This window comes from Ziziphus jujuba, chromosome 8, assembly GCF_031755915.1.
Source record: "Ziziphus jujuba cultivar Dongzao chromosome 8, ASM3175591v1".
Taxonomy (NCBI): Eukaryota; Viridiplantae; Streptophyta; class Magnoliopsida; order Rosales; family Rhamnaceae; genus Ziziphus; species Ziziphus jujuba.
Window position 1 is genome coordinate 10230549 of NC_083386.1, and position 17128 is coordinate 10247676.

Consider the following 17128-nt stretch of genomic DNA (forward strand, 5'->3'; position numbering starts at 1 on the left):
CAGGTGGAAACTTCATTGCACTTTTGCTATATGTGGATGACATGTTGATCGTTGGACAAGATGCAATGAAGATTAGTCAGCTGAAGAAAGAATTGTCTAAGTCTTTTGATATGAAAGACTTAGGACCAGCTCAACAAATTTTGGGAATGCAAATAATCCGAGACAGGAAGAATAGAAGGTTATGGCTATCTCAAGAGAAGTATGTTGAACGGGTGATAAAGAGATTCAACATGGATAAAGCCAAACCGGTCAGCATTCCACTTGCAAATCATTTCAAGTTGAGTAAGAGATTGTGCCCCTCATCCAAAGAAGAGATAGAGGAGATGGCTTCAGTACCATATTCTTCAGCGATAGGAAGTCTGATGTATGCAATGGTGTGTACCAGACCAGACATTGCTCATGCAGTAGGTGTTGTGAGCAGATTTCTTTCAAATCCTGGAAAGAAACACTGGGAAGCAGTCAAATGGATTCTCAGGTATCTTAAAGGTACATCGAAGCTGTGCTTGTGCTACGGGGGAGGTGCTCCAATCTTAGAAGGCTATACAGTGCAGATATGGCCGGAGACCCTGATAATAGAAAGTCTACATCAGGTTATCTCTACACTTTTGCAGGGGGAGCTGTGTCATGGCAGTCAAGATTGCAGAAGTGTGTTGCTTTATCCACTACTGAAGCAGAGTATATTGCCGCAGCGGAAGCGGGTAAGGAAATGTTGTGGTTAAAGCGTTTTCTCACAAAATTGGGCATCAAGCAAGAAGACTACAAGATACATTGTGATAACCAAAGTGCCATGGATTTGAGCAAAAACTCAATGTATCATTCCCGTACAAAGCACATTGACATCCGCTATCATTGGATACGCGAAGTAATAGATCAACAGTTGCTGAAACTGATGAAGATTCACACAAAAGAGAATCCAGCAGATATGCTAACAAAAGTTGTTGCTCAAGAGAAGCTGAAGCTATGCAGAGACATAGCTGGAATAGATGGCAGATGACCATCAGTTTTAAATGCGGCTGGAGGGGGAGAATTGTGAAGTCCAGCCGCACCAACCACAGCCGCACCAACCACAGCCACCAATTTTGACAATGGCCATTGTTGCACCGAAAATGGATTGTTCAACAATTGTGGGCTCTGCAGAGGCTGTTGTAAGCCTATAAATAGGCTCCATCCCATTGTATGCAAATCAAGCCAAGTGAGCAAGCTCAATATTATCCCAAGTGAGGAATATTGAGAGAAAACCTCCTAGAGAGAGAGTGTTTAAGTTCCAGAGAGAGCTTGAGAGAAGAGTGAGCAATTCCAGAGAGAATTGGAGAGTGTAGAGAGAGGTTCCACGTGAGAATCCTCCATGAGAGAAGTTTTTATTTTTGTATTCTATTTCTAAGAGATTAATAGAATTCTTTTATTTTTCTTCTCATATTTCTTCTCTAAAGTGGTCAGAGAACCACAACATTATCCTGCATCTTTCATCCAAAGAAATTCTAGTTGGAGTCTGCAAATCAAAGGACAGGGTTAGAAAACAAGTCTGAAAATTAGTTGAAACATTTGTTGAATGTCTTATATAAATTGATCTTAATGGTAATTTTGATAATCTACTTAGACAAATAACAGAAATAAGTAACAAAACATAGTCAGTTTCCAGGGAAAACAGGATTTATGTAGTAGTAGTATTGTTTGATGTAGAGATTAAACTTTAATTGACAAGTATTCAAAGATTCTTGGGTGCCTCTGCTTTTTCCAGGAATGCAGTAGCAATATTATAGGAGTTAAGAACAAATATGCAAGCAAACAAAGCATATATATAAAGTAATAACCCACTTAAGGGTTGAGGATAAAGAAAGTGAAAATTTTATGAACAAACCTGCTTTCTCTTGCATTTTTTTTCACTAGTTTTTATGAAAGAAAATTTTAGAAATTGATCAAAGAACGAGAAAAGGAAGGAAGATAAATCCATACCTAAACATAATTAGCCAAGAGGATACCCTTCGGTAAAGACATCTGGGCTCTGACTACTTCGATAAATACAAATACCCTTCTTCATCCCAAAGAGTCAGCTTTGGCACCCAATCACTATACGCTTCAATGGACTTCCATATATACATATTGATTCGTTTCTTCATGCGTCGTGATTTTCTTTGCTTAATATATATATATATATAGATATATACTTTTTTTTTTTTTTTGGGAAGAGAAAAGTTGCAAGTTGGTGCGGAATGACAAATTTCCGAAAGGAAGAAGAATGAGAAAGAACAAGGAAGAAGACTTGTAAAAGAATGTTAGTTTTATAAGAGTTGAGAAAGAACATATATGTGTGTATATATATATATATTTAGACGATTGCTTAAATTGGTTGGTAACCACGTGCTTGCCTGAGCCATGAGGGCATGATCTCACAAGTTGACATACAAGCAGTCTACAATTAACGTGTAAATTAATATTTTTGGAAGAGTAAACTAAATTGCATAATTTAAAACAAAGAAATATATGGGCTAGTAAGGCAAGAGCTTCTCAAATCGACTGACACATACATACATACCACATGGAATGGTCTCCAACAATTAACTACTCTCCAAAAGCTTTGACAACCATGGCGGAATGTGTTCTAACAAAGTTGGCAGAACCAATTGTATGTCGGACAGTTAGAAGGGTCTCTGAGCTTCTCATCCATGAAGCCTATTCCTTGAGGATTGTGAGGGACGATGTGGTTCTGTTGCAAGCTGAATTGAGGTCCATTGTGGGCTTCTTAAAAGATGCAGATACTAAGTAAGAACATGATCAACGCGTCCAAGACTTGATACTCCAAGTCAAAGACATAGCTTTTAATGCTGAGGATGTTATCGAGATCTTCATCCTCAAAGTTAACTTCTCTTATATCAAGTCTTTACATAATAAAAAAAATCTGAACCCAGATCAATTTCATCCGAACTGGGATACAAGGAGTCTTCAGAAATATGCAGAGTTTTTGAATCAAATCAGTTGCTTCGGGAGAAGAGATGAGTTCAAAGATGGAGATGCAGCGGAGATTGGAAAGGACATCTCCAAACGATGAAGATGATAATTTTATAATCTTGGAAGGTAGCACCAAGCCTTTAACAGCTGAGCTGACTAAAGAGGAAGATCGGCTCTGCATTGTTTCTGTAGTGGGCATGGGTGGTTCAGATAAGACTACTTTTACCAAGAAAGTGTTAAAAAGTGTTAAACAACAATTTGATTGCTCTGCTTGGGTTTTTATTTCTCAACAGTATGTACCAAAGGATGTTTTGATTGAAATCTTGACCCACCTTTTAAGAAAAAGATAAATTTAGAACCGAGGTTATAGAGCAAATGAACAATGGAAGAGAGACATTGAACGCTTTGAAAGAGCTTGGTCTATTGATTTGCTTAAAAATGAGTTGAAAAAGAAGCGTTATCTTGTGATTCTTGATGATATTAGGAGGACTGAGGCTTGGGATTCTATAAAGCATGCTTTCCCAAAAGGAAAGAAGGAAAGCAAGCTTCTGTTTACCACACGCAATAGTGAAATAGCAATTTCTGCGGATCCTTTGAGCACCCCAGTTGAACATCCTGTTTTGACATTGGATGAGAGTTGGGAGCTTCTACAACAAAAAGCATTTCAAGAGATATTGTGGGCGACCATGGCTGTCCACCAGAATTTAAGGAGTTTGGAAAGGAGATAGCTGAAAAATGTGGAGGACTACCTCTTGCGGTGGTTGTACTTGGAGGCTTGTTGAGGATGAAAAATATGTTGGATGGATGAAAGAAGGTGATATAGAGACATGAATTCATACTTACCCAAACAGCAATCACGACAACAATACAAAGGAGTGCATGAGATATTAGCCTTGAGCTACCATGATCTGCCTTACGACTTGAGGCCCCGTTTTCTCTATTTGCAAGCTCCCCAGAGGATTATGAAATACCTTAAAAAAACTGGTCTGGTTATCCATAGGAGAAGGATTTATACCGACACCCACAACAGGAGAGATGGAACAAACATTGGAAGAAGTAGGTGAAGAATACTTGGAAGAGCTGATTGATACATGCATGGTTCAGGTGGACAAAAGGGACCATACAAGAATAGGTGTCAAAACATGTCGCATGCATGATTTTGTGCGAGATTTATGCATAATAAAGGCCAGAGAGGAAACGTCTGCCCAGATTATCCAACAGCAGCATGAGAGCAATACGTCAATCAATATTGGTTCTGCAGCTTCATCTGAGCACTTGGGTAATAGTAATTCCCGAAGACTTGTTCTTCATCCTGGCGGTGAAAAGCCACTTTTTTGGAATACATGTTTCCAATCCATCTTAGGTGGAACAGGACATGCCAATCTTCATTCTCTTTTGTGTTTGGGAGGCATTCTTTGTTTATCAGCTTTAAAATTAAGCAATTTTGGAATGTTAAGAGTGTATGAACTTCATGTTGCTGATAAATCTAATGATGGAAGGACTATAGTACTTCGATGTAGAGGTAATTTAATTTACTTGAGATATTTGCATTCAAGCTGATAAAAAACAAGTCTGTCTATCATCCTCCATAGGTAATCTACACAATTTGCACACTCTAGTTCTTAAGAGTTACTACTTTGCCAGAGGACATGTAAGGATGATATCAAGATTGATACGTTTAAGACATCTGTTACAACCATCTATGTAGGGAGAAAATTGGAATCATTTTCTAATAGATAAACTAAAAGATATTGAGAATCTAAACAACAGATCATCTTCTCTGTTGATTAGATATGATGTACTAAACAAACTTACTAATCTTTGAAATTTAAAGCTCCATTTTCATAGTAATGATGATGTTAGGAAGGTGTGGGGGTCCCAAATTGTTCAATCAGGCTGCCTACAATCCTTGAGTATGTCTATGTCAAGGGACAATGGATTTCCAAGTCTGGAATCACCATCCTCTTGTTATAGCCTCTCTAAATTAGGTTTGAAAGGGAAGATATTAGAAGGAAGGCGTTCTTTTCTGCAATTTCTTCCACCAAGCCTTACCAAAGTGACTCTATGGATGTCTCACATGGAGCAGGATCCAATGCCAATGATTAAGAAGCTACCAAATTTAAGGTTTCTTTGTGTTAGTAATGATGCATATCTTGGTTCTAAAATGGTTTGCTCTGCCCATGTATTTCCAAAAATAGAGACTCTTATAGTCAATGAGTTGGTGTATGTAAGATATTGGACAATAGAGAGTGGTCCAATGCCGAGTCTTAAGAAACTAAGCATTGAGAAAGTTTATAGATTAGAGAAGATTCCAATAGGGTTAGAATTTGTGACTTCACTCAAAGAATTGAAAATTCGTTGGATGAACAACTCATTCTGCAATAAGCTTAAAGTCATACATGGAATTGATTACTACAAAGTTGGATACATACCCTCTATCTCGATAAGATAATATTCTTAGTTAATGTAATTTTATGCACTTTTTTTATTTTATTTTTTTATTTTCTGTTTAATAGTTAATAGGTTCAATATTGTATGCTAGGTACCAACTTTGTTAATTGGACTGTAATGTGGTTCCTCTTCTTTCAAATAATAATATCATGTTTTTACTTTTTAAGGGCAGCTGAAAAGTTCTACACATAATATTTCTAGATGAGTTGTAAGTAACAATCACACATTTTCTAGAAGTTAATAGTGGTTTTTGATTCCATCGATCAAGACATCAAATGCAATTCACAGTTCACAATTTTTTGGAAATTATTTGTCATTTGCAGAAACAAAATCATGTCACATCAAGGTGACAAACATAGTATCTCTTGCTAGGCACTTAAAATACAAACATAGTATCTCTTGCTAGGCGACATTAATGACTCCATGGACCATTGAAGAATCAATATTCTGAAAGTACTTACCCGTGCCTGACACTCCCTATAGCTATGAATCACATATACTTTAATCAAACACCCAAAAGAATAAAAACATTGTTAAACCTACATATAGTATATTGATCATACATTGAGGCTCATGATGCCAGTCAAACATTCATTGTCATGATCAGAGACGTCATTAACCTGGAAAATGTTTTGCTTTATTATCTAATGACATGGTTTTGAAAGTGTCTTTGTATATCATCATTAGACTCAGGTTTAAAATGTGAAGACTGAGAGTAATTGACAAGTATTCAGAGATGTAGCTGCGGTTCCTTTGCTTTTTTCCAGGAATATAGTAGGGTACAAATAGTGCAATGAAACAAAGCATACATAAAACAGTTTAAATCATATATATATATATATATATATATAGCAAATCCTACATGTCTGACATTGTGTATCAAAGGAATAGAGCTGGTTTATTTTGCATGTCTTATTAGTTTATATGCATGAGAGAGAGACTGATATTTGTTTCATTTAGTGAAAAAAAGGTAAAAATAAAAAGTTATCTGAAAAAGAGGAAGTGATTTACCTGTATTGGATGTAATTGCATTGCAGAGTTCTAGCCCTCATGCAGGAGTCCAAATTGAAAACCTAACTTGGACAGGAATTGATGAGAGCAACAACTATGAGCAAGGTTAACAATACTACTATTTTGTGCTGTATTTAGCATCAAACAGAAGTGTAGAATATATTCTTACTTATATTACTATGACTCCTGGGACCAATGAAGAACCAGCATTGTGAAAATGCATATCATCTTCACACCTTCCAAGGCTGGCCTTCTATTCTTTCAAATAATTTCTGAACATCCATTTTCCTGGATGACATTTGGCATTCTCAAGAAGAAAAAGGCAAAGAGTACCTATGTAACAAATTTGAGAAATGTTCCATAGCTGCAAGGATGTGACTCTTCTGAGGATTGAAAAATGGATTAGCCAATCCAGGTTGAACTAAAACAAAAGTTCCAAAGATTCCAACATGATCTTGCTAAGAGACACAAAGGGGAAAAAAAATTTATATTAAAGTAACCTGAGTTAGACTGTGCTAATATGAAGTTGGACCACACCAAGAAATATGCATTGTCCGCCCAATAATGCAGCTTTCATATTACCTTGTTCTTCCTTTTACAGTCTTCTCTATAAAGCTAAGATAATTGAACTGGATAGCTAGCTGGTTAAGGGGATGAACTTGTTATATACTTTATTCCACTCCAATGCTGCAAAATACTCCACTATGATGCGAATCCACCCGAGACTGTTCGACCAACAACCCGCTGAGGTGCTGATCCAATACAAATGAAGGTGGGACCGATCACTAGGGCCCAAGCCAAGAAGTTCAAGGACAATCTTACTGTCTTCATACAAGCAATAAGTCATAGTCAAGAGGGGTTGGCCATATCTAAAGAACCAAGGCCTGTTTTACTCATACAAGCAATAGAAGCCAATACGGACCCGGGGGTGACGGTTTTGGTACATTTTTGGAGTCCGAGAAGCATGAAATGGTTCCAATGATTTATGGGTTCAATACATATGCCTAAGAGGTCATGGAATCAAGTTAAATCAGCCTCAAATGCAATCAAAAAGGGCTTGTACGGACAGCATCAACAATTTGGCCGAATTTGCTGTATTGCTTGCTGGCTTTACTGTATTTTACTGTATTAGCCTTTTCTTATTTTTCCAAGCATGGCAACGTGTGGGACTTCATATTCAGCTTATTTGGCATCCTACAAAGCATCTAGAAGCTGATTTAGAGCTCAAAAAGGTCAAAGATTGGTCAAAGTCAAATTAGTCAAAAAAGCTAGTATTATAGTTTCCTAATTTTATTCTACTTTTTGTTTTAGGAAACTACCATTACTTTTTAGTTTTTATTTATTTATTTTCTGGACAAATAAGTTTAGGAAAGTTATTATTTTATTATTTTCATTGTAAATTAATTAATTCCTAATTCAGAATAAAAGAATTAATTAATCAAATTTAGTTTAGGAAACTTAGTTTAGGACATATTAGAATTCGGTCAAGTTTCCTAATTCCTATAGGAGTCCGGTTTTGAATTATTTTTTAGGGTTTATTTTGTTTCTTTCAATCCTATTTAAAGGCTTATTTTTCAATAATAAAACAACTTTGATTTGATTAAGAAAAAACTTGTGAGATTAATTATCTCTTTGTTCTTTGAGAACACCTAAAACACCATTAGAGAATTGGTTGTTTTAGCTTGACTTATCAATAGGTTTTCCATCCCCTATTGTGGCGTCTACATTATACCAAGGTTTCTAACCACAGGTTGGTTAGGGGTTGAGGTCCATTCCATTAGAACTTAAACTTAATTAAAGATCCGGGCTAATATAATATGGGTTTAGGAGCAGGTCGTCGTAGGTTCGTATCATTTGGTATCATAGCTAAATTTTGTTCAGGTTTGATCTATCTTTATTTGCTTTATTTGTTTTTGTGTTATTCTACAATTTTAGCATTAGGTTAAGGTTGCATCCATCCTATACACGTTCAGCATCTTTAAAAAAAAAAAAAAAAAATTCATTCCTAGTTGAATTAGGATTTCTTAGTTTTATCGTATTTTTGTTTCCTAGTTTGTTGGTTGTTTTTTATCATTGTTCTTGTTAATTTGGTTTTTTTTTATTTTTCTTTGCTATTTTAGTCTTAAATATTTGCATTCATATATTCAAAAAAAAAAAAAAGAAAACAAGAAAAAAAAAAAAGAAGTTTGCGGCAACATTTAAAAAAAAAGAAAGAAAAAAACTGCACATTTTGTTTATTTGGAGGTCACGGGTTTGGTGTTTGTTTTGGAGTTGGAATTGCAATTTTGGTAATTATTCTAGCTACTGCAGTTGTTTATGTTCTGTGAGTGAAAAAAAAAAAAAAAAAAAAAGAGGTAAAGCCGAATAAAAAAAAAAAAAAAAGAAGAAAAAATATTTCGGTTTGTTGGAGTTTGATTTGTTTGCTGGAAATTTGTTGGAGCTGCTGGTTTTTTATTATTTATTCAATATTTGAGTTGCTGGAGAATTATTTTTGCTGCTGGATATTTGGATTTTGGGTGCTTAAATTATTTGGATTAAAATTAGATAAAGGAATTGATACAAAACTTGAATTACAAGAACACAACCAACACGTTTCTATGTTTTTGTTCTCTTTGATTCTTGTTCGTATTTGAATTCTTTTTCTGGAATTTTATTCTTGAACTCATAATCTACTACCATCTGGTGCAGTTTTCAAAAATTCCAACGTTTTCCCATTATTTTGTGTTTTCTTGTCTAAAAAGCCGAAAAATTAGGATTTGTTGGATTCTTTCGGTATTGCCTACTTTTTGCTACTGCTTTGTTGATAAGTTTAATTAAAACATACTAGTGATCTAATTGCTGTTTTGTGGGTGTTTTAATTAGAACTTTGAGATAATTCATTGAGTGGAAAAAGGCAAGAGTGTGTGAGCTTAAAAGAGGGTAAAAGCCGAAACTAGTGTGCAAACACGAGTGTCGAGACCTTGTTTGAGTGAAACACGTGAGGGAGTGAATATTGTGAGGATTTATTTTATTTTTGCAGTATTTTACTAACATGGAAGATTCTAGAATAAGAAGAGGGGATCCACCCTTGAGGATCAATGAGGAAGAGTCCGTAGCATTCCATGGCGATGACCGAGCTACCGGGAGTGGAGACCAAGTGGACATGAGAGCTGTTTTGGAATCAATACAGTGGGTTAGTGCTCAAGTTAAGCATGTAAATCAAAGAGTGGGAAGACTAGAAGCCTCACAAGGAAGTCCGAATACAAGAAATAGGCAAGAATTCCATGGAGGATGAGGCCGAGAACGAGGAGGTCGCGAGAGGCCGAGAGAGGAATTTGATGAGGAGCCATTCGACGGCGACTTTAAGGAAGGTATGGACGAAACCTTTGCTGTCCAAGATAGAGCTGGCCATGGGAGATATAGGAGGGAAGATACAGATGATGATTTGGGAAATATCAAGGTTAACATCCCACCTTTTATGGGTAAAAGTGATCCCGAAGCTTATTTGGAGTGGGAAGAAAAAATGGAGATGATTTTTGACTGCCACAACTATTCGGAAGGTAAGAAGGTGAAGTTGGCAGCAATGGAGTTTGGACATTATGCACTCCAATGGTGGACCAATGAGCAAAATACCAGAAGGAGAGTTGGTAATGATTTAATCTCGACATGGAGTCAAATGAAAGGAGCCATGAGGAAACGATTTGTGCCATCCCATTACCATAGGTTGCTGCACCAAAGGCTTCAATCTTTGTCTCAAGGAAATAGGTCTGTGGAGGATTATTACAAAGAAATGGAGATGTTAATGATGAGGCTAAATATGAATGAGGATAGGGAGGCAACAATGGCAAGATTTCTTGGAGGGTTAAACCGAGACATTGCCAACCAACTTGAATTACAACAATACTTGGAATTGGAGGAGATGTTGCATGTAGCAATTAAGCTTGAGGACCAATTCAAGAGGAGGGGTGTTAGTACATGGTTTGGAGGAGTTTCTAGTAGTGGAAGGACAAGTTCAAGTGGCTGGAAAAACAATTCCACTTATGAAAACAAGTTGAAGCCGAAATTAGGAGAAAAAACTACCAATCGGCCAAGAAGGGAGGTCAAGACCGAATCTGTCCAAGCACTTAGAGGTGAGATAAAATCTGATCCTAAACCTCAAAAATCCAGAGAAATAATTTGTTTTAAGTGCCAAGGAAGAGGACACATAGCCAGCCAATGCACAAATAGAAGAATCGTGGTATTAAAGGGTGATGGTGAGCTGGAATCTGCGAGTGAAGAAAGTGGGGCTGAAACCGAGCAAGAGGAGGATTGCAATGAAGATGAAGCCGAGCCTGTAGATACATCTAATGCCGAGTTGAGCTTGGTTTCAAGGAGAGTACTTGCTGTCTACAAAGATGAAGAGCAGATACAAAGGGAAAACATCTTCCACACTCGCTGCGAAATACAAGGTAAAATTTGTAGCATGATTATAGATAGTGAGAGTTGTACTAATGTGATAAGTAATCTTGTAGTTGATAAATTAGGCTTGAAAACAATTAAACATCCAGAACCTTATAGATTACAATGGCTTAATGATAGTGGTGAGATAAAAGTAAACAAACAAGCCAAAGGAAAATTTAGTATAGGTAGATATGAAGATGTAGTCTTATGTGATATTGTACCCATGATTGCTGGGCATATACTATTAGGTAGACCATGGCAATTTGATAAAGATGCTACTCATTTTGGTCGAGAAAATAGTATTGTTTTCAGGTTTAAAGGAAAGAAGGTCAAGCTGGAACCATTATCTCCTAAAGAGGTTTACAAAGACCAATTACAAATGCAACAAAGGAGAGAAACCGAAAAGCTCAAGGAAAAAGCAAGTATGGCACCAACGGCTTCACCATCCTTTCAAGAAGGTAAGATTGAGGTTGCTGACCAAGGTAAGGTTTCTAAGGTTCATATTGAGTGGAAAGATCAAGGGAAAGCCGAAAGAGAGGGAAAAGGAAGTGGCAAACCCGCGAGCCTGGAGAAGGAAGAGAAATCCGACGGTTTGAGCCAATCCAAGGGAAAAAAAGAAAAAGAAAGAAAGGAAAGGTTAAGTAGCAACTTTCATTTGAGTTTAGGGGATATTAATAAGGTTATTGAGTGTAAGAAACCTTTGCTGGTCATGATTTATAAAGAAAATTATTTTAATGATCAAACTAACATTGAAGAACTTGAATTGCCAAGTTCAATGATTTTTTTTTTAAGGAATTTAAAGATGTCTTCCCAAATGAGATTCCAAGCGGACTACCACCTATTCGAGGGATAGAACATCAAATTGACTTTGTTCCAGGGGCTGCCGTACCAAATAGACCAGCTTATAGGAGCAATCCCGAAGAAACAAAGGAGCTACAAAAACAGGTAAGTGATTTGCTTGATAAAGGATACATTCGTAAGAGTTTAAGTCCATGTGCTGTTCCTGTTTTGTTGGTACCTAAAAAGGATGGTTCTTGGAGAATGTGTGTAACACCCCGTCCCGAACCATGTCGGAATTTTTGCACGTTAACCGAGGTTGACTGTTGACCCTTGACCAAGGGGTTAAAAGTTGACTTTTTGACCCGGTTGGAATTCTAGGTTAACTGAGGTACCGTTACAGAGTACACGTTGGCACGAGTTCGTAGATTGGTAGTACGTTGAAAACGGAGCTACGGTTTGAAAGTTATGGGTAAAACAAGTTGAGGTCCAAACTGTCCAAGGGGTGCTGGAGTTGACTTTTTATTCATGCAAGGTTGAGCTTTGACTCATGCATGGTTGTGAAGTGCTCATTGATACGAGTCCGTAGACTAGCGGCACGTCCGATTTGGACATGTGGTTTGAAAGTTATGGACCTGTAAAGTTTTTCAAATATCGTATTATTTTAATATTATTTTTAAATGCGTAACGAGGTGCCACATGTGACTTAATGAAGGTGACCATGTGTCACCATGGTGAAATGCCACATGTCAACCATGTTTAAAATCAAATTATTTTATTATTATTTTAAATAACAATATTGTTATTTAATTATTTAATTATTTTTATTTTTAATTTTCCTTTTTCTTTTTCTTTTCCTTTTTCTTTTTCTTTTTTTTTTTTTTCCCCACGTGGGAAAACACCCCCTTTCTTTTCCCTTCCCTTCTTCTTCCCCGAGCCCGACCAAGACAGAGACAAAACGCACAGTTTTTTTTTCTCCCTCCCGTCGTCTCTCTCTCTCCCGTGTTTTTAAATTCCGGCCACCCATAGTCCTCACGCGCCGGCCAGTGACGGGCGGAGGGAGGAGGCGAGCTCAGCCGCCAATTTTCACGATCACCGGCCGCCGGACGCGCACCGATCGAGCCGGAGAAGCTGCCGGCCGGCAAAATTTCTCTCTCCTCTTTTCTTGTGTTTTCCAGCCAGCCCAGTCCGAATTAAACCTCCTCTCCCCCTATTTTGGGTCCCCTGAGTTCAAAAATGGCCTCCAATCTCAAAAATTCGAAGCGGTTTGCGAGATATGAGGAAATGAAAATCGGCCGAAGCTTTCCGGCCAAATTCCGGCCACCTCCGGCGGAATTGGGGTCGATGGAGACCGGTAATGCGCTCCTCGTTCCACGAGCTTCGATTCGGTATATTATTTGACCATTTTGGTTAAAGTTTGTGTTTGACCCCCCCGGGGTACGGGGTATTATTTACCTGATTAAAATATTAATTTATTTGACTGTCTGTGAATTTTGTTCTAGGAGCACCGGTGAGTCGTGGAATTGATCCCATAGTGGATCATGGGTTAATTGCGTGCTCCAGGTGAGTGACCCACCTTCAAAAATTGTTTTGGGCAATTAATTATGTTTAATTATATTTAAATTGGTATTTAAATTATGCTCATGTGGTGTGATTTAATTATGGTTTTATTGTGGTTTAAATTATTTATTATGCATGAGCAAAGTATGTTTCGGTATTAATTGTACGTGGTTTTAAGTAATATCTTTCGGGCATAATTGGGTTAAATATTTTACGAAAATATTTGTTTAAATTTTATAAATTATGCCTGCGGTATTTTTATGGTTGCGTCTCGTACTTCGAGAAAATTGTGGTTTGTTGGTTATCAATGTTTCGTACCGGTTTATTAAATAAAAATATGTGGGATGGTAAGTGTGAGAATTTAATGTATTTCCCACGGTAATTTTGGAAAACGGTACGGTTGGTTAATAATGTTTATTTTTAGACGCACTCATACAGTATTGGTGTTCTGGTGTATGGACACGTGGTAGCGCGCAGGTATTATGTGGTTTAGCGCACGGTTATTACTTCACTCGTGAGTTGCCATTGGACCGTGGGCAGGCAAGTTTGTTATTGCGCACAGCCGCCCCCCTCCTTGGCCGGGTTGATGGTTTTAGCAGCGGTACTGTCGGGACGCCGAAGTGCCGTTGCAGGTTTCTCTCTTTAACCCCCCGCCAGTCGGTGCTCGGGACGCTGGGTATCGGAGGGCATCACCGGTATATGGTGTGGTGCGTTGGTGTAAATTGCAAATAATGTTTTAAACCCCAAAGGTGTTCAAAAATTATTTACTATAATTTATTACATTTTAATTATATATTGGGATATGTATTTATTTAATTATTGTTTATCAAATGGTTTAATCCCTTGGTTTTCGGGATGTATGTATATTGGGTTTTGTGAAAGGGTTTTAAAAAGGGAACATTTCAAACGGAGCGATTGGTAAGAGTTTTGAGGGAAATTATTATTTTCCAACAGTTATTATTATTTATTTATTAATTGTTGGCATTTGTTCTATTCCTTAATTGCTATTAATATTATTTTATTATCACTAAAGGTGTTCAGTAGTTAGGGTCACTCACTGAGATGATTAGCATCTCACACTCTTAAATTCCGTTCCCTTAGGTGCAAGTGGTGGTAGACGTTCTTCCGGAGCGAACCAAGTTTTCCGCTGCTGTTGTGTTTCGAGAAGTACTTCTGTACTCTTTCATTTCAGTGTATTATTTTTTTCAGCCTTGTTGTACTTTTGTTGATTAGCACTTCTTAAAGCTCTGTATACTATTGGGATACTTATGTTTTATTTATGCACTGAGTTACTGCTATTTGTTGAGAAGTGCTGAAATTTGTGGAACAATTTGTAGTATTGTGGGAGGAATAAGGGGATGTTTATAGAAGTGTGTTTTCAGTGCAGGTAATTTTTGGTTAGTCCATCCCTTAGGGGAGACTTTGCCGGATTTTCCGTTGGAGGGTCCGGTAGGGTTTCCCTGGGATCAGGGCTTGTCTAGGGTTCTGGGGAAGGAATTCTGGACGGGTCCTGACAATGTGTGTTGATTGTAGGGCTATAAATAACATTACCATCAAATATAGACATCCCATTCCTAGATTAGATGATATGCTTGATGAGTTGCATGGTGCTTGCATGTTTACAAAAATTGATCTTAGGAGTGGTTATCACCAAATTAGGATGAAAGAAGGTGATGAATGGAAAACCGCATTCAAAACTAAATATAGGCTGTATGAATGGTTAGTTATGCCTTTTGGATTATCCAATGCACCTAGTACTTTCATGAGGCTTATGAATCATGTAATGCGTCCATTTATTGGTAAATTTGTGGTTGTTTATTTTGATGACATTCTAATATATAGCTGAAATTTGGATGACCATGTGGATCAACTTAGGCAAGTTTTGCAAATTCTTAGAAAGGAAAGATTGTTTGCTAACATTAAAAAATGTGAATTTTTCAAAGAAGAGCTTGTGTTTCTAGGTTTTGTAGTAAGTGCTGCAGGAATCAAAGTTGACCAAGCTAAGGTGAAAGCAATTCAAGAGTGGCCGGTTCCTACTTCTATCACCCAATTGAGGAGCTTTCATGGCTTGGCAAGCTTTTACCGAAGATTTGTCAAGGATTTTAGTACCATAGCAGCACCATTGAATGAAGTTGTCAAGAAGAATGTTGGTTTCAAATGGGGGGAAGTACAAGAAAATCTTTTAATTTATTGAAAGAAAAATTGTGTAATGCACCTTTGTTAGTTTTGCCAAATTTTTCTAAGACTTTTGAAATTGAGTGTGATGCTTCGGGTGTAGGTATTGGAGCTGTTTTAATGCAAGAAGGAAGGCTCATAGCCTATTTTAGTGAAAAATTGAATGGAGCTGCCCTAAACTACCCGACTTATGATAAGGAGATGTATGCTTTGGTAAGGGCTTTGGAGACGTGGCAGCATTATCTCATGCCAAAGGAGTTTGTGATTCATACGGATCATGAGTCTTTGAAGCATATCAAGGGTCAAGGAAAGCTCAACCGAAGGCATGCTAAGTGGATTGAATTTATTGAAACATTTCCATATGTGATCCGCTACAGAAAATGTAAGGAAAATGTGGTTGCCGATGCATTATCCCGAAGGTATATGCTCTTTTCTACCTTAGATGCTAGATTGCTTGGATTTGAACAATTAAAATAACTTTATGAGCATGATAGTGACTTTGGAGAAATTTTTAAAACCTGTTTGAAACATGGATTTAATAAATTTTACATATTTGAGGGATATTTGTTTAAGGAAAACAAATTTTGTGTGCCTAATTGTAGTATTAGGGAATTATTGGTTCGGGAAGGACATGGGGGTGGTTTAATGGGTCATTTTGGTGTTTTAAAAACTTTATCCTTGCTGCAAGAACATTTTTATTGGCCTAACATGAGGAGAGATGTTGAGAGAATTTGTGAAAGATGTTTGAAGTGCCGAAAAACAAAATCAACATTGAAACCGCATGGATTGTATAAGCCTTTGCCGATCCCTACCTATCCTTGGGTAGATTTGTCTATGGATTTTATTCTTGGGTTGCCTAGGTCAAGGATAGGTAAGGATTCAATATTTGTTGTAGTAGATAGGTTTTCTAAGATGGCACATTTTATTGCATGTAACAAAACTGATGATGCATCCAATATTGCTAATTTATTTTTCAAGGAAATTGTGAGATTGCATGGAATGCCAAGAACTATTGTTTCGGATAGGGATGCTAAGTTCTTAGGCTATTTTTGGAAAACATTGTGGGCTAAATTAGGTACTAAGCTTTTATTTTCAACTACTTGTCATCCACAAACTGATGGACAAACCGAAGTAGTAAATAGAACCTTGTCTGCATTGTTGAGAGCATTAATTAGTAGAAATTTAAGGACTTGGGAAGAATGTTTGCCACATGTTGAATTTGCATATAATAGGTCTTTACATTCAGCAACTAAATTTACTCTATTTGAAATTGTTTATGGTTTTAATCCTTTGACTCCATTAGATTTAACACCTTTGCCTTTAAGTGAGCGTGCTAATCTAGATGGAAAACAAAAAGCTGATTTTGTAAAGCAGATTCATGACAAGACACGAGCAAACATTGAGAGGAGGACCGAGCAATATGCAAAGGTGGCTAATCAAAGCCGAAAGTCAATGGTGTTTGAACCTGGAGATTGGGTGTGGCTGCATTTAAGGAAAGAAAGATTTCCCGAACAAAGGAAATCAAAACTCATGCCGAGGGGTGATGGACCTTTTCGAGTTTTGGAGAGGATAAACGACAATGCCTACAAACTTGATCTACCGGGTGAGTATAGTGTTAGTGCCACCTTTAATGTTGCTGATTTATCTCCTTTTGCTACAGGTGATGACTTTGATTTGAGGACAAATCCTTTTCAAGAGGAGGGGAATGATGCGAATCCACCCGAGACTGTTCGACCAACAACCCGCTGGGGTGCTGATCCAATACAAATGAAGGTGGGACCGATCACTA

At 37.3% G+C, this 17128-nt stretch overlaps 1 protein-coding gene across 1 annotated transcript; it reads left to right on the forward strand.

Annotated features, from left to right (window-relative positions):
• The first annotated feature begins 3981 nt into the window (after positions 1-3981).
• On the forward strand, positions 3982-5398 carry LOC132805052 (disease resistance RPP8-like protein 3). The gene is made up of 2 exons (XM_060819810.1): positions 3982-4468; positions 4935-5398. The coding sequence occupies exons 1-2, from the start codon at positions 3982-3984 to the stop codon at positions 5396-5398; spliced, it is 951 nt and encodes a 316-aa protein (XP_060675793.1).
• The last annotated feature ends 11730 nt before the right edge of the window (positions 5399-17128 follow it).